The sequence below is a fragment of the Labeo rohita genome, chromosome 23, assembly GCF_022985175.1.
Source record: "Labeo rohita strain BAU-BD-2019 chromosome 23, IGBB_LRoh.1.0, whole genome shotgun sequence".
NCBI classification, from domain to species: domain Eukaryota; kingdom Metazoa; phylum Chordata; class Actinopteri; order Cypriniformes; family Cyprinidae; genus Labeo; species Labeo rohita.
In genome coordinates, this window is record NC_066891.1 from 20,400,913 (window position 1) to 20,425,932 (window position 25,020).

The 25,020-nt window shown below is 35.6% G+C and overlaps 2 protein-coding genes and 1 non-coding gene across 3 annotated transcripts; 1 reads left to right on the forward strand and 2 right to left on the reverse strand.

The window, feature by feature from the left end:
• Positions 1 to 1,221: 1,221 nt before the first annotated feature.
• trnae-cuc (transfer RNA glutamic acid (anticodon CUC)) lies at positions 1,222 to 1,293 on the reverse strand. Its single transcript has one exon. It is a non-coding gene; the product is annotated as a tRNA-Glu (tRNA).
• A 309-nt stretch (positions 1,294 to 1,602) lies between these two features.
• ppdpfb (pancreatic progenitor cell differentiation and proliferation factor b) lies at positions 1,603 to 3,478 on the forward strand. The gene is made up of 5 exons (XM_051097426.1): positions 1,603 to 1,764; positions 2,212 to 2,304; positions 2,394 to 2,471; positions 2,808 to 2,907; positions 3,083 to 3,478. The coding sequence occupies exons 2-5, from the start codon at positions 2,250 to 2,252 to the stop codon at positions 3,204 to 3,206; spliced, it is 357 nt and encodes a 118-aa protein (XP_050953383.1). The 5' UTR covers positions 1,603 to 1,764; positions 2,212 to 2,249; the 3' UTR covers positions 3,207 to 3,478.
• Positions 3,479 to 15,794: 12,316 nt separating this feature from the next.
• Positions 15,795 to 24,993, reverse strand: ptk6b (PTK6 protein tyrosine kinase 6b). The gene is made up of 8 exons (XM_051095856.1): positions 24,533 to 24,993; positions 21,991 to 22,112; positions 21,719 to 21,879; positions 21,225 to 21,393; positions 18,645 to 18,803; positions 18,297 to 18,478; positions 17,208 to 17,361; positions 15,795 to 16,995 (listed from the first exon to the last, which is right to left on the reverse strand). Exons 1-8 carry the CDS (start codon positions 24,919 to 24,921, stop codon positions 16,817 to 16,819), a joined length of 1,515 nt encoding a protein of 504 aa, XP_050951813.1. The 5' UTR covers positions 24,922 to 24,993; the 3' UTR covers positions 15,795 to 16,816.
• Between the last annotated feature and the right edge of the window lie 27 nt (positions 24,994 to 25,020).

Consider the following 25,020-nt stretch of genomic DNA (forward strand, 5'->3'; position numbering starts at 1 on the left):
TACAACTGATCTGATCTTATGTCAATCAACTATCATGGGAGCGGCCTCTGTGGGTGTGACACCACAACGAGAGGCATCTGAGAATGGCTCGATTTGAAAAAAGGGATATTATTTTTACAGATTAATTAAAAACCACTGCATGGATTTTTATCATTATAGGGTAGATTTGTACATACACTGCCAACACACATTAATGTTCAAACAACATGTAAAAGTGAACTTAGCATCCGATGACCCCTTTAAAAGTGATCCATTAAAATATTGCATTACTAAAAAAGTTACTTACTAAGGAAAGTAATGGCTTACGTTATATTTACGTTTAAATCTGGTCAGGGTTGGCTTGTTTCCTTTTAATATAAAAAGCTCTATTTTTTGACAAATGTAAAAGCCCTTTGACACCAAAAGTGAAATGAATAGGCCTAAGACTGAAGGAAATGTAAATTCACGTCTGTAACTCTTCTTCAGCAACGACGTTTATCGGAAGTCATTTTTGCTCACTAGTACGGTTGACTTGGATTAACGAAGGTCAGCAGCAAAGACATTGGTTAATAAAATGGGATTAAATACATAAAGGATATTTTTGTTATTTAACATTTAATTATCACAGGCTTGCATCATTCCCTGACTTTGCATTTCACTGTTTTTATCATTTTGGGTAATACTGAACTGTTTTTGTTAAGGTGAGATGAGTATGCACGTTGACATACATGGAAAAACAAAGTAACTGACATTGCTTTTTTTTAAAAAAAAAAAAAAACTCAGATATTTCCTTTTAAATTAAAAAGTAATGCATTACTTTACTAGTTACTTGAAAAAAAAGTAATCAGATTATGCAACTCATGTTACTTCTAATGCGTTACCCCAACACTGGTGGAAACAATTGAATATAAGTTTAAAATGTTTATTTATTTATTTTAAAAAGGAACAGAAGTAAATATACACTATTCAGTCTTATTTATTCCTAATTTCTGTTTGTATTTAATAACGTATTTTCTCCAAATTGTCATTTATGGCTAAAAAGCAAACATCTGCGTCAATCTTGCAATATGATTAGGAAAACTAGTTTCATTCATCAAATGCAGAGCAAATTCTCATTATCAACTAATTCGCAGTACTAAACTTTCACGTTCACACTTAATGTGAATACTGATTAACTATGAAAAGTATTTGTTTTACTGTAAATAACCAGTGTGTACTTGAGAAACATGACAAAAACACTCATTCCCTGACCGGGAATCGAACCCGGGCCGCGGCGGTGAGAGCGCCGAATCCTAACCACTAGACCACCAGGGATGTGTATACACCTTTGTTGTGCAACATTATTGAGGTACATCCCCGAATTATTTTGCGATGTATTGCGAATTATTTCGTTATGTACATTTAATGATAATGTCATAAAGTATTGTGCACGAAATTCTTAGTCTTATTAACGCTTTCTGTAAATTTTCAGAGAATAAAGCGCCAGCCGTCCAGTCCTTGCTCTCGCTGGTTTGATCCGGTTCCACGCCGAGGGTGTTTATATAGCAGAGAGAAAGGCCACGCCCCCATTCACGACTGTTGGTCGTCGACGTCATCTCTCCGTATAAATTTAAGCGAACGGGTTGTTTTTGTTAGACAGCATTGCGGTAGATATTTCTGGACGTGGAGGGTCTTATCCATCCAAACCTTTTCAAATGGGCCCCGTCGCCTAGCGTTTTCTCCCCAAAGCCTCCGACTGAATTGAGCAGGGTGCACTAGTAACATCAGCACGATCGGCAAAAGAAGGTGAGATTGCGGTCTTCAGTTAAAATTTAAACGGTGGTCATTGTTTGGGTCAGAGAATCTGAGAAAAGTGCATCTAACGTTAGCATAAAACTATTCGTGTCGTGTATCTTGCAGTAATGGTTCATGTTTGTATGTTTCCTGTATGTAATTCCTATGGGATTATTGTAACTTCCTCGTGTAACGTTAGCTTTCTAAAAAATGCTGTTGGTAGCTTTTTTTTTGACCTAAATGTCTCATGTCAGTGTGGGTAACGTTTACAATACCAATGTGTCACCACAACAAGCTCTCAAACCACACGTGAGAGATGAAATCTTTTAAATGGCTTCCCCCAGTCTGTATTCATTAAACTCCATTGTAAGATTTAAGATGGGAACTTCTTATCCAGTTTGTATGATTTGCTCCAGAAGCAATCATATCTGACCAAATGTCTTCTCAATCTCCTCACAGGGTTTCCATCTAAGTCATTATTTACATAAGTCTGTAAAATGGCAGCCATCCCAGCTAGTGGTTCCCTTGTTGCTACTCACGACTACTACAGAAGTAAGTTGCCTTTACTGTTGTAGTTAAACAACTATTAATAGTTGACGTTACAAAGAGAATTTGCCTTCTAAGACTGTGTTTCTTTTCAGGGCGCATTGGCTCTACATCTAGTAGCAGCTCATGTGGCAGTTCGGAGTATAGTGGGGAGGTCATTCCACATCACCCAGGTGAGTTGCATTTCATTTCAACCTTTTTTTTAAACCCTCACCTTAATCAGTACTTCACTGCAACATGACATGAAACATTGACACACATTATGCAGCACAGTTTGCACTCTTAACAGAGCTCTGTACTCGTCTGATTGCTTCAGAGTAATCAACTGTTTAGGAAATTACAGAAAAAGGACATGCTTAGTCATCTAGGATTGGTTGTCAACCTACATGTCTGTGCTTAGAGACTCTTTATCAGTGATTGCGTTAGTGCCTACATTATTGTATACTTAATCCATTAGAAGATTAGACTGGTGGTGCTTTGCTTGTTCTGACCTGTTGTTTGTGCTTTAGGTCTGCCCAAACAGGATTCTGGTCATTGGTGGTCCAGTTTCTTCTTTGGGAAGCAGAACCAGCCTGGTATGGGAACTCTTACTGAGGAGGCCCAGCAGAAGTGAGTGACTGGATTGTGTTTCACCCATGTAACATGAAGGCTCTGCCAAATGCTGAATCACTTTTAATTGCAGATGAAATTGCAATGTTTATGAGTTTAGGTTTTGTAACATAGGGTGTTAGTGTGTCATCAGTTTTTAAATCCTGAATCATTTCTTCTGATTGGCTCTCTGCAGGTCAGGAGTGGTGAGTGTGACCAATGGGCAGGTGACATGTATTCCACGGGAGATGGTGATGAGGCAAGCGAGCGAAAGTAGTGATGGAGGCAAGTCGGAGGCGGGGAGTTCTCCTCATTCCTGAATCGGACACCAGATCAGGACATCAACGCTAGGGGACGGAATCGGCTCCCTTTTTCTTTTTTCTTTTAATTTCCCATCTATGTAATGGGCTGTTTTAGTACTTTTTTTCATTTTTTGTATTCATTGTTTTATATATTGTCACGTAATAAATGTAAAACCTGAAACTTGCAAAAAAAATTTTGTACATTTTTACACATCTGTAAGGAACTGTTTTTTGTTACTTGTTGTCCTATCCTGTGTTTTTCAGCACAATAAATGGTCTTAAACAGCCCACTACTGCTATTGGACATTTCATTTGTTCATGCATTTATTTTCAGCATTTTGTTTTATTATAAAGAAACCATACACCAGTACACCTGGTTTTGTTTGATTTGACAGGGTTTTTTTTTGTTCTTTACCTTTTAGTTTTAATTGGCTAAGAAAATATACACTGCTGGACAATTACCAATAATTTGTATTCTGTAATCCATGTAATTCATGTTTTTTTTTATTTAGCTTAGTTTAGCTTTATGAGGATATTCTTTTTTCAGTTTATCTGCACATTATTTTGATGTAGTTATGAGGAATTGGGTACGTGTATATTAGCATGTACTTACTTGTCCATGGTCCAAGTGTGCAGTGAAGAAGGGCGCCCCCTTCTGCATTATTCATTTTATGAAAAGTATGATTTGATTATATAACAGGCATGCTGAAGCTAAATTCAGTGTCTCAGATTTTATAATGGATTTGGCAGGGACACAAACAGGACTCTTAGACAATAACTGAAGCGGATAGAATGTCATGACAACTGCTTTTGAATGACGTCAGATTCTCATACAGAAATGATCAAAAACAAAACAAAGGCAACAGTTGCATTTTTTAGGAAAAAACTTTTTAATCAAATAAATGCTTGGAGTTCAGCATTGTGAGCAGCAGGTCCAGGAATAAAATTGGTATTCCAGAGGAATTAAAGACATTTTGATAATCTAGTTAAATCTCTTTCATACTGGACATGGTTTGCATAAACAAAAAAAAAAAAAAAAAAGGACAGAAGATAGTCGAAGGATTTCAAAATAAGCAGTGTGGCACTGTAAATATGGGAAACAGTCCATATGGAAAATTGCTCGCTAGGGATGACGTTGTCCAGCTTTGTTCCTATGTGTACATGGATTTTCCAGGTCACTAAGTTCTGATGGTTGGCTAGATACATGGAAAAGCCTCTTTGTGGCATGCTGACTCTGTTCTTTTTCACTTCTCCTTTGTTCGCAGCAACAGGTCCTAACTAAGAGACTGTGACAGGTGCTGTGTTTGGTAGTTTATTTGAAGATGAAAAGAAATTTTATGTTGACGGACGTCAAAATCTGTAAATGACCAATCAGTTTACTCAGTTGCCATACTGGCTATTTTCTATGTGGCAATATGTACTTCTTATGTACTTGAAAAGTGAAAGCTCTCCAAAACTTTCAATGCCATGTTAAATTAATCTTGACATTTAAATCTAATAATATTACACAACACATTTTTATGTTGGTCCAGCCAACACACATGGAAATTATGTCTTACTTAACAATTTGGAGGTTGGCCAGCATACTGTTAGCAGCAATTTCTTTTGTTTTTAGGAGTAGTTTATCTCTTCATACTGTTGGTGTTGATCAGGGTTGCCAAGTTTTCACAAAACCCACCTTTTTGGTGGGTTCCCTGCTAAAATTTGCATTCCAGGGGCGAAAAAAAATCACATTATTGGGGCGTTTCAACCTGCAGACATGAAAAACAGCAGTGTTAATGTAGCCCAATTTTGCTGGAAAAATGCGGACTTGGCAACACTGATATGTTAATAAAGAAATGCATCTTGAGCAGCAAATCAGCATATTAGAATGATTTCTGAAGGATCATGTGACACTGAAGTCTGCAGTAATGATGCTGAAAATTCTGCTTTGCATCACAGGAATAAATAACGTTTGAAAGTATTTTCTAATAGGAAACATTTCTTTTAAATTGTACTAATATTTCACAATATTATTGTTTTTACAGTATTTTTGATCAAATAAATGCAGTCTCAGCATATTAGACTTACTAACCCCAAACTTCTGAATGGTAGGGTATATACTAAACATAATTTGTCCTTTTCTAGCATTCAAAAGGCCTCCAGATGTCTAGACAAGTAAACCAGAGAAAGAACAAAAACTAGAAGCCTAGTATTACTGAAGCAGCACATTTAAGTTCACTTATTGTGCATATTTTTTTCCAGCACAAAACACTACTCTTGTGCAGGTGTCTACTTCACTGCACGATCAGCAGGACTTTGCAGTTTCGAGGAGGTTCCGCTGGAAATCGGGCTCCTTAAAACCGCATTTATTGTCCAGCCATCGCTCATATGTCCTGAGAAATCTGTATTTAGACAGAAAGGTCATGGTTGTCATAAGGGCTAAATGCAAATCTATTTGGATTGACAGATCTCAGATGAACGTATACCATACCTTGATGTTTGGATTTGGTCACCCAGACAGTCACTTGTCTTTGCTTTGGTTCCATTAAGTTTTCAGAAAGGCTGTTGACTGCCTTCATTTTGTCTGTTGGACAGATGCCTGCAAACATACAGAAACACATATGCAGAATCTGAAGAAAAATACTTCAACTGACCACAGCCCTACTGAGTAAATCCTATTAGGCATGTGTTTTATTAAACTAGCATAATCCCATCTAAAACTGCACTTTGTTCATTTTAAACATTTTTTATAGTTTATTACATTTATTTTTAATTTCTTTAGTACTCAGTACTGTTTAAGTAATTCAGTTAGGTCTATTTCTGGTAATTTCCTTTTTTGGTCAACAAATTAGGCAATGACTATGTTGGTTGAAATGGCTAAAATTGGAACAGTGTGTGCTGTACATTTAGGTACAAGTTCATTCAAGAGAAGCAAACAGAGGTTCAAAAAACCGCAGATAGTCATAATAGCACGTGTACTGTGGCTGGTTAAACAGCAGAGAGCTAAAAATAGTACTGCACTTACTCCGATAAAACTCATTCCGAGCAAGGAGACACACAGGGGCATTTACGGTGGCCATGGTCAGCTTTTATGTGTAAATATGACAGGACCAAATGCTTGGAAAGTCTGGTGTTCTTTGGAACCTGGAAACATACAGCAAAGAAAGAGGAGTTAAGGTCACTGCTGACTTGGCTTTATTTTTATGGTCAGGGAACAAATATCCTCATTAGAGGCACATAAACATGATAGCAAAAGAAAAAAAAATTCTGGGACAAAAGGTCAAAGTCCTACATGAGGAAAAGCAAAACTCTTATCATTCTTTACCATAGACAAAACTTGTTGACTCTACATGAAACAAACATGTTGATTGTCGATGAATCACGAGAGTGTCAAAAGTCAAAGAAAGGACTTTTGTCCCAGTTTTGCTCAAGTTATAAACAGAATACGCTTGTCCTCAAAAAACCATAATGTAAGCCCCAAAGTAGACTTCCATTTTTGTGCATATGCTATAAATGGAATAGGAAGTTCAAATGAGTATAAAAGCATTTTCATAACTTATGGAGAGAAATAGCGTGCACACACACACAAAAACTTTCTATTGTGTATGTGTCGACTGGTGGTGTTTGCGCACACTATCAAATGTAGTACACTTTAAAAGGCTAAGCAGGTTTATACTAGCACTGGGAAACGATTAATCGTGATTAATCACATTCAAAATGAAAGTTTTTGTCACATAAAATATGTGAGTGTACTGTGTATATTTATTATGTATACATAAATACACATGCATATATATATATATATATATATATTATTTTTTAAGAAAAACACGTTTATATATTAAATACATTTATATATAATATAAATGAAATGAATATAAATATATACATGTAAATACATGTAAATATTTTCAAAATATAAACTGTATGTGTCTTTATATATACATAATAAATACACAGTATGCACACACACACACACACACACACACACACATATTATATTATATTTTATAAATAAAAACATATATTTTGGATGTGATTAATCGCGATTTACCATTGCCCGGCACTACTTTATACATAAGATAGTGTAAGAATAAAATATCTAAATGGGCAAAACCAGTGCATTCTGAATATGACTGATTTAGCCTTCATAGTAATTTCTGAATGAATCAGTGTTTTTAAACAGAATGGTTGAGTGAATAATTCAATGAGTCACTCATAAAGGCAGTCACTTCTTTTGTTCCTGAATAAACAAGTCATTTCAAATGAATCGGTTGAATGAATAATCCAATTACTCAAACATTTACACCTGGGTACCAATCAGATTTTAAAAAACTGTTCCATTTACACCTGGCCAGATAAATGTGTTTCTGCAAAACGGATATACACTACCATTCAAAAGTTTGGGGTCAGTAAGACTTGTAATAGTCTTTAAAGAAGTCTCTTATGCTCATCAAGGCTGCATTTATTTGATTAAAAATATAGAAAAAAAAACAGTAATATTGCAAAATGTTTTTACAATATAAAATAATGTTTTTTTATTTTAACATACTTTAAAATAGAATTTATTCCTGTGATGAAAAGCTGAATTTTTATCAGCTGTTACTCCAGTTTTAAGTGTCACATGATCCTTCAGAAATCATTCTAATATGTGGATTTATTATTAGAATGATCAGTGTTGGATAATATCAACAGTTGTGCTGCCAAATATTTTTTGGAACCTGTGAATTTTTTTTTTTCAGGATTCTTTCATGAATAACAAGTTTAAAAAGTACAGTGTTTATTCAAAATATAAATATTTTATAACAATGTAAATTATTTATTATTAACTTTTAATAAACTTTTAATTATTAACTTAATACATCCTTGGTGAATAAAAGTATTAATTTCTTAAAAAAAAAAAAAGAAACAATAAAAATGTACTGACCCCAAACTTTTGAACGGTAGTGTATGTCCGATCTTTAATTCCCATGCTGTATTTAAATTTAATGGTTTACATCAACAAAGATATGTGCTTGCATTATGCATCATCAGCTAATTTAAGATCAAAGTCCACAAAAGGAGAGAGAAGGCATCAACAATAAGTTAGTCTTACTACTTTTAATGAAGATGATTGTGTGTTGAGCGTCTGTGACTTACTTCCAGTTTCATTTGCAGCACTTTGCACATTAGTTTGTTGAAAAGATATTAGGCTACTTATCTGTGGCAAATCAATGTGTGTTGCATTAGCGCTGTCACATAGCGTGCCTATAACACGCTCACTCACGTTTATTATTGAGTAAAATTTACATATGTGTTTTCAACAACCAGATGCATTTACACTTGTCCAGTTTTGTCTGGAGTGTGTCCCAGATCACCTTCTGAAACGGTTTGAGCAGTTGAATTTAAAGATCCACTAAAGTGCTTTGAAACACGCAGGGTTATTGATGTAATTTAAACTGAAACAGGAAGGCAGGGCCTTAGGACATATTAAGCAGTCCCACCCCCTTTCTTTAAAATAGCCATTAGTGTTTTATGTCACACAGCTTTTGACACCGTATTACAGCCACAGCCTCATCAATATTACTATAAAATACAGCATTTGGTGTAGAATTCAAATGAGTCCGATATGTTTTGTAGTCTGCGCCGATTTGCGCATATGATCCACTCCAGACTATCGTTTCTCTGGACCGGTGTGGACTTTGTGCGCGCTGCGGTGGTTTGCGTGACAAAGCATAAAACCAGACTTAATTCAATCCAATGGAGAGCATGTTTACACTGTCTGAATCGTTCCCTGTCTACTATATAGTTCACCACATGCCACTCACTGTACGGAAAATACAAATTCTATTAACAAGTGACCAGTTTCATACGCAGTTTTAGCGTGTATTTATAGTGTAGGGGGCGGGACGCTTCGGATTCTAGAGAGCATTTGATTGGACAGAAAGTTTGATGAGAAGCTGAAGTGAAGGGTGATGTCATCAAAATCATTGATCCATATTGGTGGAAGTTAGAGACTGTAATTTTGAATGCTTATATCTTCTAAATGCAAATGTTGTCATTATTTTGGAGCGCACTAGCTTATAGATAACATTAAGGCTAACTTATTCATACTAAAAGCTAAAAACTTTAACTTTGACTTTATGGGGACTTTAAATACGTCGCGTACACCTGGTCTTTTCACAATCGGATAGCTCAGAGAAAACACATGAAGTGACCAGACCCATACATAGTACCTTGTCGCCACATACTAGAATACCCAGATAGGAAAATGACTCTGGAGCGGATCTGTGCCAGAGGTACCACAAGATCGTTTTACGGATCCGTATCAGAGTACACTTGCACAGAGCAACAGATCCAGAACAAATAAGGATTACAGATCCGGACCGGATCCGGTCAAGACCCTAACTGTATCTGCTAATAAAGTGGTTCATCTGGCCCGGATCCGATCTGAACCCGTTGATGAAGTAGCCCATCCGGCCCGGATCTGATCTGGACCCTTCATTACATGGGTCTATACCTTATTTAAAATGGGTAATCTGGCCAAAACTAGCTATGTAAATATCTAAAATAGAGCTGACAAACATTCTATAGACTATATTGCTCTATAAAAGCTTAAATATTCCATGTGTCACCTATTATTAATATTAATAAACCATAAAATCATTCAAACCTTTAAAAAAATCAGAACTTTCCTTGGCAAATAACAACTGAAACAATCTATAAAAAGTAGGTACACTGTAAAAAGTGATGTTGACTTCAAAAAACTGAGGAAACCTGTTGCCGCTAAGTCAACTTATCACTTTTTAGAGTGTAATCACATAAAAGTGTGAAAGCGTGAAAAACAGTTGATATGTTATGTTAGTTTGTTATGTGTGCCAGATGGGAGTTCACTAGAGCTAACAATGGCTGTTATTGTTGTGTTACTTGGCATAATTCCTTTTTGACTGACAGATCTTCGTCTTATTCTTAATCTAGGGCGAGTTGGAGTATTTCTACCAAAATACTTGTTCCACCTCTAAAAATAAAAAGACTTCCTCCACACTAACACTGAGAGAAGAGACAGTATGCGATCATAGCTGCACAGAGCTAATTATGGAAATGAACTTTGCTCTGTATAGCCAGCCAGAAATGTATCGTTTGATCTGGTCTATATTGGTGCTCTTGTTTTGATGCAGAACACAATGATTCTCAACAGCTCTGGAGTCTCCTGCACAACACTTTCTTTTCTTAGACACATAACAGGCTTTTTTGTTAAGGCTCCCTTAAGCGCAAGAGACTAATCCCTCACTGAGGCAACATGAAATTGGTTCTGAACACAAAAGGCTTTGTGTTAAGGCGGTTTAATCTGCAGTGGCACACACCAGCCATGCTTCATCAGCAAACTCTGATGATGTTAAAGAGCGAAACAGTAAGAGATTAAAGAAAAAACCTGATGCCGTTTGATCGCATTCGAAAGATTGTGAAAGGTTAATACGTGAGCAGAGGCGTCTGGAACTGAATACAGATACAACAGAAAAGTTGATGTAAAAGAGTGTCATTTTTCTACAAAGACACATGTCAGTCGTCCAGGCGTTTTTCAAAGACCAAAAGACAATGTTGTTCTTTGTGAACTGATGTAAGTGGTGGGCGGGTGTGCATGAGGGAGAAAGAAAGAACAAGATAAATATGAAGAGACAGAAAGTTGCCTAAGAGGAAGAGAAACAAAGAAGAGGAACCAGTCCTCACAGCTGTGAATATTACCCTGCTTCATCCACAGTAAAAGTAACAAGCTACAAAGTAAATCTCAACTCAAAAAGTACTGGACACATGGCGTTTTCTCAGAGACCTGTTTGGTTAGTATCATGTCAACAAATCTAGGTCAGTTTATATATATATACACACACACATACACAAGTGTGAGAACAGTAATGCAGCTGTTTATATTCCTAACAAAAAGATATTTGATTAAAAAGGTTGTTTTAAAGTCCATGCATTATGTCTTGATCTTTAAGTGGACCTTGCCTTTTTGTAGGCTGTCTGTCATGTGTAAAAATCCTTAAAGTCCAATAGCAGTGTAAATGTTGAAGAAGGGAAAGCCTGGAATTGTTATGCATATCCAAACACAGTTGAGGCAGCTTTATATCAAACCCCTCCTTTGCTTCAAGCTCAAGAACTGACAAGCTATTCGCTAAGGAACTGAAGGTCCCACCCTGGGGAACACCCATACGCTTTCTTGACCATTTGGGAATGACACTGGGATGAAGGAGATGTTTGAGATGCTTATGTCTTGCTACAATATTTTCCAGCCCCCACAAATACCAGTGGGAATTTTTTGCACACAAGCTTTCACATGGATGCTGTTTTTAAAAGCACTTTATTGTCTGTAAATCTGCAAAATGTTTTTGTTGACTTTATGTGTTCTAGTTATTTCCTTAACAATCTCAGCAAAGGTCAACTCTTTGAGGTAAGAGAAAACCCTGCAAGCCATCATTCCACTTTGACCTATATTCTCCTGGTAAAAAAACAGGAGTACTTCAGAAAGACCCGAGTCATGTGACATGCCTGCTAAAGAGACTTGAATAGGAGGGGCCATTGGGGTAAAGCATGCAGTTCTGTTGACAGTCTTGCCTTGCATTAAAGGTTATTCTGTATAAAGGTGATTAGTGGGAAGAGGGTAAAATGAGGAAAGGGAGAAACAGGTACAGAGTAATTTTTTTGGCGGTTGCTCTAAAATAGAGAAAATAGGAGAAGCTAAAATTGTGCAATTTTGTGTTTAAGATGTACTTATTATCATGGTGTGGCAAAGGGTAACACTAGCACTCCTTGTTCCATTTTTATTCTATTTAACTTGAAAACAAACTTTACCCTCTAACACTAGCATTCTCTATTCTATTCCCATCTACTTGTTTTTTTTTTTGTTTTTTTTTTTTTTTACAGTTGAGGTCAAAAGTTTGCATACACCTTGCAGTATCTGCAAAATGTTAATTATTTTACCAAAATTTAAGGGCATGTTTTCTTTTTTAAATTTAGTACCGACCTAAGTAAGATATTTCACATCAAAGACATTTACATATAGTCCACAAGAAAAAATAATAGTTGAATTTATAAAAATGTTTGTCCTGAACAGTTAAACCCTTTCCAACAATGACTGTATGATTTTGAGATCCATCTTTTCACACTGAGGACAACTGAGAGACTCTTATGCAACTATTACAGAAGGGTAAAATGCTCACTGATGCTCCAGAAAGAACAACAATGCATTAAGAGCCAGGGGTGAAAACTTTTGGAATTTGAAGATCAGGGTAAATTCAACTTATTTTGTCTTGTGGGAAACATGCAAGTATCTTCTGTAGCTTCTGAAGGGCAGAACTAAATGAACAAAAATATGATATTTAGGCAAAATAAGAAAAATGTATACATCTTTATTATTTTCAAAAGTTTTCACCCCCGGCTCTTAATGCATTGTTTTTTCCTTCTGAAGCATCAGTGAGTGTTTGAACCTTCTGTAATAGTTGCATATGAGTCCCTCAGTTGTCCTCAGTATGAAAAGATGGATCCCAAAATCATATAGTCATTGGTGGAAAGGGTTCAAATACAGAAAAATGCTGAAAAACCAAAGAATTTGTAGGACCTGAAAGATTTCAGAACAATTTAGTAATAAAATACAGCTACTGTACATAACTTACAACTTACAATATTAATTAGCTTCCTTATTCTTCATTTTTATTCTTCTTTCTTTACACTTTACATTTAAAAAAAATAAGAAGGTTAATTTAGGCCATTAAGCCTTACATTAGACAGGTTTAAACCTGAAAATGACCCTCACATTATAGCACTATTGAAACAGTCAAAAATGGCTGCTGCAGTTACCCACTCTGCACCCACAACACTGCAAAAATTGGATTGGTGCCAGAGTTACAGAGGTTAGTGGGTACACGTCTATTTGTGGTTGACCTCAATTGACTGTACAATTTTGTAAAAGAGCAACATGAAACCTGCTGCTATATTCATAAATACAGACATTTTCAAATCTATTAATATTACCTCCATCCACTGAATGACGACAATATGGTAACAGCACAGTATGTGGGACATTCTAATCTGTCCAGTTAGCTGCCATTTAGGTGTTGCCCTAAGAAGTGTCGATCATCACTCATGTGGTTACCAATGTGGCACACTGGCACACATCAGACAGGCTGTGGGATACAATGCAGAGCGGCTGACCTATTTTTTAAGATTCAAAACCACAACGGGTTAGTGAACTGCTAAACTGCACAACTGATAGAAGAAGTGATAGACATAAAATATAGCAGCACAAAACAATTACAGGACCATGCAAAAGCAAAAAATAAAAAATAGTGATATACACTACTTTTTATTAAGAATTAGTTTGGTTTGAACTCTTATGACTACTGTTGTTGTGTTGTTGTCAAAGTTTACCTCAGATATTACCTCAGGTGAACTTGGACCAGGTTGAATTCAAAAATATACATTTCAGAAAAGTGCAGTTTAAAGTACCAAGACTGGCCCAGAATCCAATATACAGGCATACTGGAGTTGTCTACTTGAAACTAACCTAAATGGTTAAAAAAATGCAATCACATTACGTGAAAATGTTTATTCTGTAAGCTAGATGGTTTGCTTGCTAAGGTCAAACATATCGATTGTACAGTGAAGTGAAAAACAGCTGTTTTTCCAAGGGAAATGAATGACAGGTGAGTAGATCGATGGTCAGATCCAGCACTGATCACGCTCTGACAGCATGAGCAGCTCCGTGAACCTCCTCCTGCTGCATGGCTGACCATAAATCACTCACACACAGGGAACTAGAGGAGCTTTCCCTGGAAGAGATTTTGTCACTGTAAAACCATCATCACTGGTCTGAGCTGAATACTTGTTGCATTAAGCATCTAACTACTTGTTAAGGCTTACAACAAAGCCTTTATTTGATATTTTATGCTTGTGCAGACTTTTTTTTTTTTTTTTGATTATTTATTTATTATTTAGACAATGGCAAGATGCCCAGCAGGAAAGAACTGAACATAATGGAAAAAGTTATGCATTACTAAGGGACTGAAAGTGAATTACATGTGCATGTCAACATAACATCAATTTTGACAACACAAACCCCAAAATATTTATTACATAAACTCGTAATACTTACTTAAGTCTATGCTGTTGTTTTGCCACGTACCTGGAGGAATTTGTCATAAGGAACTGGATTTGTAGTTAAAGGGATAATTCACCCTCATGCCGTTTCAAACCTGTAAGACCTTCGTTCATCTTCGTTCATCATAGGAAGAAATATTCAGCTATTTTTGATGAAATCCGAGAGCTTTCTGACCCTCCATAGACAGCAACGCAACTGACACGTTCAAGACCCAGAAAGGTATACTTACTATAGTAAGGATTTCATGAACGCACATCGACTGACACGGAAGAAAATAAATAAATAAATATAATATATATATATATATATATATATATATATATATATATATATATATATTTGTTCCTTTATGCACAAAATATTCTTGTAGCTTCATAAAATTAAGGTTGAACCACTGGTGTCACATGGACGATGTCTATGCAGGGTCAGAAAGCTCGCGGATTTTATCAAAAAAAGATGAACGAAGGTCTTACGGTTTTGTAACGACGTGAGGGTGAGTAATTAATGACAGAATTTTTTATTTTTGTGTGAGCTTTCTCTTTAAATGGATATTGCAAACACTAACAGAATGGAAAATGAAACCTATAAAAAGACTAGAGACAAAAAAGATACAGAAACACCTGTTTCTTAACACACTGATTGTTTTTAATGTTAAATGTTTTTGCATATCACCAAAAATGGAAACATCATGGCAAAAAGTAGCGAAAATACAATAATAATTTTTTAAAAAATCACCCCATGTACATTTCATTCTGATACTCTCATAAAGAAATATTGTACCTATCTTTAGAAATATATGCTAAAATGTAATATGTAAAAGGAACAGGAATGAGCCTGTCTCCGGTGACGATAATGACAGTGACGAATATGATCCCATACATCAGCAGTTCTTGTCTTGTCATTACTGGTGAAACCTCACAGTGTCAGAAAACAGCTTATTTGTACGTGAAACACGGCGTCATAGAAAAGCCCTCATAGAGGTATATTGTGTTTGTTGTTGAGGTAAAAGTGTGAAGGTGGCAGTGTTTATGGATAGGCCTAATACATACATTTGATTAACATGTTCTGAAATGCTGTCCTTTATGCTTATCATATACATGTAAATGACATGCCACTAAATAAAACTGAATTAAAAAAACACACAGCACACAACTAAAATAATGGCGTGTCGCCATCTGCTGGTGAGATTTCATATTGTACGAGCCTAATTGATTGTGAGAGGAAGGCCTAACTAGGTTCAATGACTCATTACCAGTAATGTAATTTAGAATGTTACATTTGCCAAAACAGATAAACAGTGTTATCTAAGTCCCGAGACCTTTGAATTTTAAGATAAAGTGATAAAAATTTCTATGATATAACAATCCTGTACTATCATTAATATTTCTTTACATAATGCTGTTGCTGCATCACTCTGGATGAAAATGCTAAACAAAAAGTAATGAAGGAAATTTTACTCAAAGGAGTAACATATTTATGTGCCTGATCTGGCATGTTTTCTTTCTTGCAAGCTTTTTTTTTTTTTTTTGGGCAATGTAAAATTGAGGAAAACAGTACAATTACAATATACATTGTTCAGTCATTATACAAAGCACCATATATGGCTGTATAGCATTTTGCATGTAATTTTGACACATTTATCTAACTTCATACTGAAAATTATAATTCCACTTGTACATTTACATTAAAAAAATAAGAAGACATCGAAAACATTAAAAAAGTATACATACATTCAACATTTCAACTTATATTTCAGTACAGTACAATCAATAAAATCTACTATAAACTTCTCTACAATAAAAATCTATCTGAAAACAACATTTATTACAAAAAATAATTAAATTCAGTCAATAATTACTCTGAACACAAATAAATTAAAAAAAAAAAGTGCTTCATGCATGCGTCTTCCTCATTATCTGCAAAACTGATACAGTGGACTAATCAACAGTCCATCTAATCCATCAAAGATGATTGAATGATGCATCTGTCTTTAAGAATCGATTAAGGTCGGTCTTGTTTTGCTATATGTGACCCTGGACCCCAAAACCAGTCATAAGTAGCATGGGTATATTTGTGGCAATTGCCAAAAATACATTTGTATGGGTCAAAATGATCGATTTTTCTTTTATGCCGAAAATCAAGATCATGTTCCATTAAGATATTTTGTAAATTTTCTACTGTAAATATATCAAAACTCAATTTTTGATTAGTAATATGCATTGCTAAGAACATAATTTGGACAACTTTAAAGGCAATTTTCTCAGTATTTAGATTTTTTTTGCACCTTCAGATTCCATATTTGCAAATAGTTGTGTCTCAGCCAAATATTGTCCTGTCCTAACAAACCATACGTCAATGGAAAGTTTATTTATTTAGCTTTCAGGTGGTATATTTATCTCAATTTCCAAATGTCCCTTACGACTGGTTTTGTGGTCCAGGGTCACATATAAGTCATTTAAGACCACAGGATGTTTGCAAGGGGTGGAATCTAACGGTCCAATTCACCTAAGTCCCTTTAGCTGACTTGATAAGTGTCTAGTTCATGTCTCAGAATCTGAAAAGTTGGACGGTCCTCTGGCTCCGTTCTCCAGCAAGATCGCATAATGTCATAAATGACCTTTGGACATTTAGATGGCAAAGGCATTCTATAGTTCTCTTCTGTGACGAGACGAACTGCTTCATAATTATTAAGACCTATAAAAGAAAGTACAAGGTTTACATAGACAAATTCAAATTATAATGCCTAAGATGACATGGTGAACTATAAATATTTGCAATCATTTATACAGTATAAAATAGTTTAGTAATTAAATATTTATCATGTATAAATTATAAGTAGTATATAAATTAGAAAAATTCAGTCACAAAATGAAAAGCAATACAACAATTCGCATCTTGAAACTGACCTGGATAAGGTGTCGCACCATATGTGACAATCTCATAAAGGAGAATTCCAAATGACCAGACATCAGATTTGTTTGAGTATTGGCCATGACTGATAGCCTCCGGCGCAGTCCATTTATATGGTATTTTCTTTTCATCACATATATAAACAGGTTCCTAGACACAGAAAATTAAGGTTGAACCACTGATGTCACATGGACTGTTTTAACAATGTCCTTACTAACTTTCTGGGCCTTTAACATGACAGTTTGAATTCATCAAAAATATTTTAATTTGTCTTCTAAAGATAATCAAAGGTCTTACGTGTTTGAAACGACAAACGATCTGATGTCTGATGTTTGAAACGACATGAGAATTTTTATTTTTGGTTGAAAAGATATGAGGGTGAGATAATGATGACAGATTTAAACATTTTTGGGTGAACTATCCCTTTTATTGTTTTTATATATATATATATGTGCGGTAAATGTCTTTATGAGTCATCCATTCATTCAATCAATTCGTTCAATTTGTTCGATTCATTCAGGAATGTAAACGGCTGTCTTTATGAATGGGCCTTTGAATCATTGGTTCATACGATTCATTCAAAATGCGAGTTCATTCAGAAACTAAACACCGCTGTGTTGCTTGGAGATGTGCAACAATTCTTCTGTGGCTTCAAAGGTAAAAAAAACCTGAGAATAACATTGTGTTTAAAATAACACAATATCAACTTATTTACTTCACTGTTATATAAAATCACCTTTAAGCTCCTGACAGATCGGGACAAAATCAGCGTGTGATATCGTTTGATATGTGATATGTATAAATACGAGACAAAACATATACAGGGTCATTTTTTTTGCACCAATATCTTGAATTTTTAGGGCATTACTGCATTTATAGAGTTGTTGCTCTGCATTATATTTGTCAACAGTCAACTATACTAAGATGATGTACAGGTCTGGGGGAGGGGCCAGCACGTTAACTGCATACATTTTTTTTTAATCGCGTTATAACTAACTTAACTACTTAAGTTAACATGTTAAACTGACAGCCCTAATTTTTATGCAGTATAGCACACAAAAAAACAGCACATCATTTTAGCTCACCTTAATGACTCGAGCTAGGCCAAAATCAGCAATTTTGCAGACATTTCCCTCTCCGACTAGAACATTTCTTGCTGCAAGGTCTCTATGAATACTGTTATTTGCTTCTAAATATACCATCCCATCTGCCACTTGAGTTGCCATGTCGATCAAAGACTCCATGTCCAGTGCCTTACCCTCTGGTTCTGAGTGATAGAGGTGATATAAAAAGGAGATGAAGTTAAGAAGCGAGGGAGAAAGTGAGACAGCAAAATTACACACACAAGAAAAAAATATTAATTGCTAAGAATGACACATTCCCTAAAATGCAAGACTTCATCAGTCATACATATCTAAGGGACAGTGACTGACTTCTGAGGAAATTAAGCAGGTCTCCTTTCTCTATTAGTTCGGTGATGATGTAGAATGGGGGGGAAGAAGTGCAGACGGCAAAGAGAGAAATCAGGTTCTTGTGACGCAAACGCTTCAAGATCTGCACCTCCAACTGGAATTCCTTATGCTCGAGAGCATCTGTGTAATAAATAGATAGACCAGTTATTTAATATTAGACAGATTAAAAAATATATATGTATTGTTCATTTATTATTTCCAAAAAATATATTTGATATTTATTAGAGAAAGCTTTTAAGCAAAATGTAATTTCTTGTTTTAAACAAACTTTTGCTAGATTTATGCTTAAAACAAGAAAAACTTTGTATGCTTAAAACTAGAAACTGAAAATTTTAGATTTATATAGACAAACAAGACAAAGTTGTATTGCAGTTTATCTGTAGCACTGCATTCATTCATCTCATAATGAAAACGTACCTGTAAGAACTTTATCGCAAGATGCGAAATATGTACCAATAAGTACATAACACTGCAGTTTCATACAGAAATTAACACTAGAGGCGGTAAAACAGCAAGTACTTGTAATCGTTTTCGTACACAGTTATGATTACAGCTCCATATGCTTCACTTTCCAGATGTACCAAGGGCTCGGTAGCTCAGCCGGCACGGAATTGGACTTAGGATGCGGAATTCTTGGGTAAAAATCCAGTGAAAATCATGACTCACAATGAAAGAGCTAAAAGATGAGAGACTGAAAAGCAAGCTAAAATGGGATGCTTGCAAATGTGTTTTAACATCACATATGCTTTTGTTCATACTGTTGGGTTTAGGTGTAGTCCATTTGGTATTTGTTGAGTTATAGCGCCACTCCACGGATATTTCAAGTCAGAACAACGTGACATAAAATGTAAAATATGTACATTCATCTGTTCCGGGGGAAAAAACAAACACTCTTTTGTCACGAAACGCACACTGTGATATGTATTTCATGTTTTTTTGCGAAAAAGTTCCCACAGGTACGTTTTCATCATGAGATCAGGTTGAATATTCCAGTCAGGATTTTGAATTGCCATTACAAATGCCTTTTTTCTGCTTGAGGTATTCAGTTGTAGATTTACTAGTGTAATGTTTAGGATCACTGGCTATCTGCATGACCTACATGGTGTTCAGCCTCAGCACACAAATACTTCAGCAGCCACCTGTAATGTGTGCAATTTACAGTCCAAAATTGTTGGTTGTAACTAGTATTACTAGTATAAAAGATATTCATGTCCTGAGGCTACAAAGCAGGTGTTTGACTTTAAAAGGACAAAGTTATTTTGCTAGTTTTTTGCCCAGTGTCACATTACTCATTTACATCCAAAAAATTGCCAATTCATGTCATGCTTGTCCAGTTCCTCCCCTGAAGGAAATTCCAGAACACGGTAAGTGGCAAAAGTAAAATTGCCAACAGACCCTGGGATTCTGTCTGGAGTATTGTGTAGCTTTTTGTTTTGTCTGTTCTATTTCCTGACAAAGATTTATGATAGTCAGTCTTAGTAATCTTTACTAACTTCTGATCTGCTGCATTAAAGGATTAGTTCACTTACAGAACAAAAATTTCCTGATTATTTACTCACCCCTATGTCATATCCAAGAAATCCAAGTCTTTCTTTCATCAGTCGAAAAGAAATTAAGGTTTTTGAGGAAAACATCCCAGGATTTTACTCCATATAGTGGACTTCAATGGTGGCCAATGGATTGAAGGTCCAAACTGAAGTTTCAGTGCAGCTTCAAAGGGCTCTAAATGATCCCAGTCAAGGGATAAGGGTCTTTTCTAGCAAAACGATCTGTCATTTTTTAAAAATTAAAATGTATATACTTTCTAACCACAAAAGCTTATCTCGCACTAGCTCGACTTCATGCATTACGTAATCATGTACGCATGATGCAGGCGGAAGTACCAGCCCAGTGTTTACAAAGCGAACGTGCAAAAAAAAACAAACGCCCTTTACAAAAAAAGGTAAAACAATGGTGCTGGACGATTTTGAAGTTGGAGGAGAAAATTAGATGTTTTTTTTTGTCCTACCCTACCTTTCTGAACTGGAGTACAAAGACGAAGAACTAACCACGCATGACCGCTCCAACATGATTACGTAACGTGTAAAGTTGCAGACACACATCACAGAGCTAGTGAAAGATAAGCATCTTTTTTTTTTTAAGAACATGACTGATCGTTTCACTAGACAAGACTCTTATTCCTCGGCTGGGATTGAAGCTGCATTAAAACTGCAATTTGGACCTTCAGCCATTTGATCCCTATTGAAGTCAACTACATGGAGAAAAATACTGGAATGTTTTCCTCAAAAACCAAAAAGAAAGAAATACATGAACATCTTGGATGACATGAGGATGAGGAAACTATCAGGAAATTTTTATTCTGGAAGTGAACTAATCGTTTAAACTGTGTTGTCAGGTACATCAATGCATCAACAGTCTTGTCCTTAAAAATAGGTCAAAACCAACATTTTTCCAGTAAACAGTCAGTGGTGAATGAAAGTTTGTCACATTTATACCACTAAATCTTTTTGCATTTTAACTTTCAGCTAGCTGTAAGCTCACCATTGTTTTTGAGGATTTTAATAGCCACCTTAGTCTGATTTTTCCACTTGCCGCTGTAAACTTGAGCAAAGTGGCCAGAGCCGAGCTGCTTCTCAAGACTAAACTGTTCTTTAGGCAGCTCCCATTCATCGACTGTGGAGTGTGACAGATCCCCCAGTGTAGGCTTTTTCTACAGAAACATGAGTCAGTGGTGTCAGGAAGGAAGTTACAAACACATTTCGCTTTATGAGAACTATCCTCACATACTGACAAGTTTAGATACTTTTCAATAAGAAATCAGCTTGTGTTTGGCAAAGTACAGTGAAAAAAATGTTTCTTAATGTTGATTATGTTGATAAAATGAAGTTGACATTCTTATAAGAATGATGAAATTCTTTCTAGCACTTCCTCATTTGACAAAACTGAAAGAGACCAGAAGAATGAGCCAGATGTACTATAAAAGTAAGCAGAGGAGGGGAAAATTAGCAAAAAGGCAAAGAGAAAGAGAGTCTTACCCGAACGCAGGGTCGCCTAAGTAGGTCCGAAGTGGAGAGTGGGTAAGACTGATAATATTCAATTAGCTCTAATACACTGGAAAACTGAGGAGATGGATCCACATAGTACTGACCACTACTATGGAAGATCTTGAAGTGCTTTGCTTTGCCGTGTGAATTCACTATAAGAGAAAAGATTCAGAACTTCGGTCTGAAATTGTACCTTTAGGGATTCAGTATAACAAACTCCCTAATGGCTGTCAACAAATGGAAAACAACACACAAACACACACCTGAAAGTGCGTAGCCCATGCTGTCAGACTCACTGATTCGCACCAGAAAGGATCCATCATCATTTGCTCTTGACATTAGGTGACTCATTGCCTCAACACGGCTTATCTCTCCAAAAAACCACCTAAAAAAAGGAAACAAACATCTGGGTCATATAATTTTCTTTGAGGTAACAGAACATGTATTTAACAATGAGTCATTAATTAAATCTTTTTGTGTGGTGATTTGTGAATGAATTATTCCTTTGAATCAGATTTGTTAAAAAAAACATTTTCAAAATGAGTAGTTGATTAATCAATCCGATCTGTTTCTTTCATTCAACTCTGTATCAGTTCACTTAGATGGCTGTTCACACAAAGCGTGATAACTACAATGAGAACTATAAATATAACTATAAATCATTCTAAATCTGTCAGTGGGGAAGTCTACACCACAGCTATAATGATAAGAGCACAGAAGAATGATTGAGTTCTGTTGCCATAACTTTTTTACTAGGGCCTCAATGAAATATTATTGATAAATCCTTATGTGTCAGTAGGATTGGCGTATATTGATCTGAGAATGATTTTCTCTGATAATATTTCAGCAAACAAGTCATAAAATCATAAAGTCATAAAATCTGAATTTGCAGTGTTAGATATGTAAATGAATCACTCTTTTGATCTAATTGTTTAAACAGGCAAAATGTTTGGAAATTGTTCACTAAACAAAATAAGTGCTGGAAGAGGTGGATATTTAGCCACCATCCATTATAGGATCTAAAAGGTAACAAAACTTGCAAATGTCGTTTATTGTTTGTCAATGCCGAAGCAGCTCCTTATTGCACATGCAGCTTGTAAATGTCAGGTAACAATGATTTATAACCAAAACGTATTAAAAACAGTATCAAACAGTATGAACCTACTGGCCTGTAGCCCAGTACTGATGAAAGGCTACAAACGATGTGTAATTAGTAATTAATAATAATTACATAACGTATATGACTATACATTATACATCCCCTTCATGCCAGGATCCTGGTTATCCTGTAGAGGTTAAGTTTTTGATAACAACTGGCTGGATGTACATTATCTCTTACCTATTATCTTGAGTCACACCTGTGCTAGTGTGAGCTGGCCTTAATATGTTCACAGCTCACTGGAGGGGGACATTATAAGAGAATAACAAATATTGGTCTATTCTTTAGCCAAAACTACAGAAGACTTGGTATAGTGTGCATAAACCAATGTTTTATGTTTTAGTGGGCCTACAATTGCATACTTTTGAACCTTAAAAGCTTTGGTTTTAAAAACTATCCTTTTAAATGGTCTGCATGTGACACTGGGTACAAAAGTCAAATTTTTACTAGTAACAGCGCCAATATGAGAGCTGTCTAAATCATTTTTTACTAGGTACAATTACAATTAGAGAATTCTCCAATTCAGTTCTTACTAGTAACAATTCCATTTAGAGAGCTCTTTAGTTCAATTTTTACTAATAAGAATTTAATTTACAGAGCTCTCTAATTCAATTGTTACGTGTAAGAACTGAAATAGAGGGCTCTCTTAATCAATTACAGAGCTTTGCCATTAAATATATCTTTAATGTGTTTTTTTACTAGTAAAAATTAAATTATAGAGCTCTGTAATTGCACGTTTACTAGTAAGAATTAGAATTATTCTCTAATTAGAATTCTTACTAGTAAAAACTGATTTAGAGAACTATTTACTTGAAATTGTTACTAGTAAAAATGAAATTGTAGAATAAATGAATTAAAGATTAAAGATAGATTAGATAGATTAAATTAAAAAGAATGGAACTCAATAGTATGGCAAGCCGTTTAGCTTAAAATACTTCCAGCGTTATCGTAATCGCAAATAATTCTGTACGTAATTACAATTCAGTTAGAGAGCTCTGTAATTCAGTTTTTACTAGTAGGAATTGAATTAGAGAGCTCTCTAACTGGAATTCTTTCTAGTAAAAATTGATTTAGAGAGCTCTAATTCCCACTGGTAAAAATGAAATCATAGAGCCCTCTAAAAATTAATGGAAGGTAATGAAGACATATGACTATTAAAAATTTATTTGTAGAGCTCTCTCATTGGAATTGTTACTAGTAAGATTTTTTTTTTTTACATTTTCTTGCTACAAGTAAAATTTGATAATTAAATAAAATTAAGTTAAATGCCTCTCTAAATGTAATTTGTACTAGTAAGAACTGAATTGTACAGCTCTGTAATTAAATTCTTACTAGAAAATGCAAACGCCGAGTAACGCTGGGAACATTTTGTGCTAAATCGGCTTGCCATACGCACCAGAGTATGTGATGGATAACCAAGAGGATTTAAACCACAGTCTTGAGTGAGCTAAAAGCTTGTTTCATATAGCCTACAACAATAGTGACTCTGAAATGTAAATTAACTCTGAAATGTGAATTAACGTTACTGCTGGGAAGCTAATTTAGAGACTGAACCTTGCAGATGTTTTGGAGTCTACCTGCTCTAGACACTAGGAAAGTGATTAGCAAACTTGCTGACTACTTTCAGAAGTAGCTTTGACACTTACGGTTGAGACTCCAGGGAGTCCGCACGCGCCAGATAATTGTACGGTACAAAACCGGTGATCACACGTAAGCCGTAAGAGTCGGTTTTCTTTGCGGTCCACCATTCACCGGAACTGTCGAGAACCTCTAAAATTTCTTCAGCTTTGAACGATAACTCCTGGTCGTCGCGTGCCGTAAAGTCCCATAAAGCCTTATAAAGGACAGCATTGTCTTTCTTCCGAGGTGGCGGTATAGGCACTCTCATCTCGATGTAACGGTCAGCAGCCGCATTATCGACCCCATCGCCCTTACTGTCACTGTCATCTTTCACGCAGTTTTCTCCATCGGTCGTTGGGGGTCTGTCCCATAATGACTTGAGACATGGACAAGCTTTCCTCAAACATTCCCCCATTAGATGTCCCCGAGAGACACCGGCTAACAGATTCCCATATGAGACTATTGGTTTGGGGAACTGATATTAAAGTAAAACCTTCCGCATTCGAACCACGCC

Coding starts and splice junctions, on each gene's coding strand:
- ppdpfb (XM_051097426.1), top strand. CDS start 2,250: ATGGCAGCCATCCCAGCTAGTGGTTCCCTTGTTGCTACTCACGACTAC. Junction 2,472..2,807: donor GGTCATTCCACATCACCCAG/GTGAGTTGCATT, acceptor TTTGTGCTTTAG/GTCTGCCCAAACAGGATTCT. Junction 2,908..3,082: donor ACTGAGGAGGCCCAGCAGAA/GTGAGTGACTGG, acceptor GGCTCTCTGCAG/GTCAGGAGTGGTGAGTGTGA.
- ptk6b (XM_051095856.1), bottom strand. CDS start 24,921: ATGGGGGAATGTTTGAGGAAAGCTTGTCCATGTCTCAAGTCATTATGG. Junction 22,113..24,532: donor GACTCCCTGGAGTCTCAACC/GTAAGTGTCAAA, acceptor TCCTTTTTTTAG/GTGGTTTTTTGGAGAGATAA. Junction 18,479..18,644: donor CCTGCTTAATTTCCTCAGAA/GTCAGTCACTGT, acceptor TCTATCACTCAG/AACCAGAGGGTAAGGCACTG.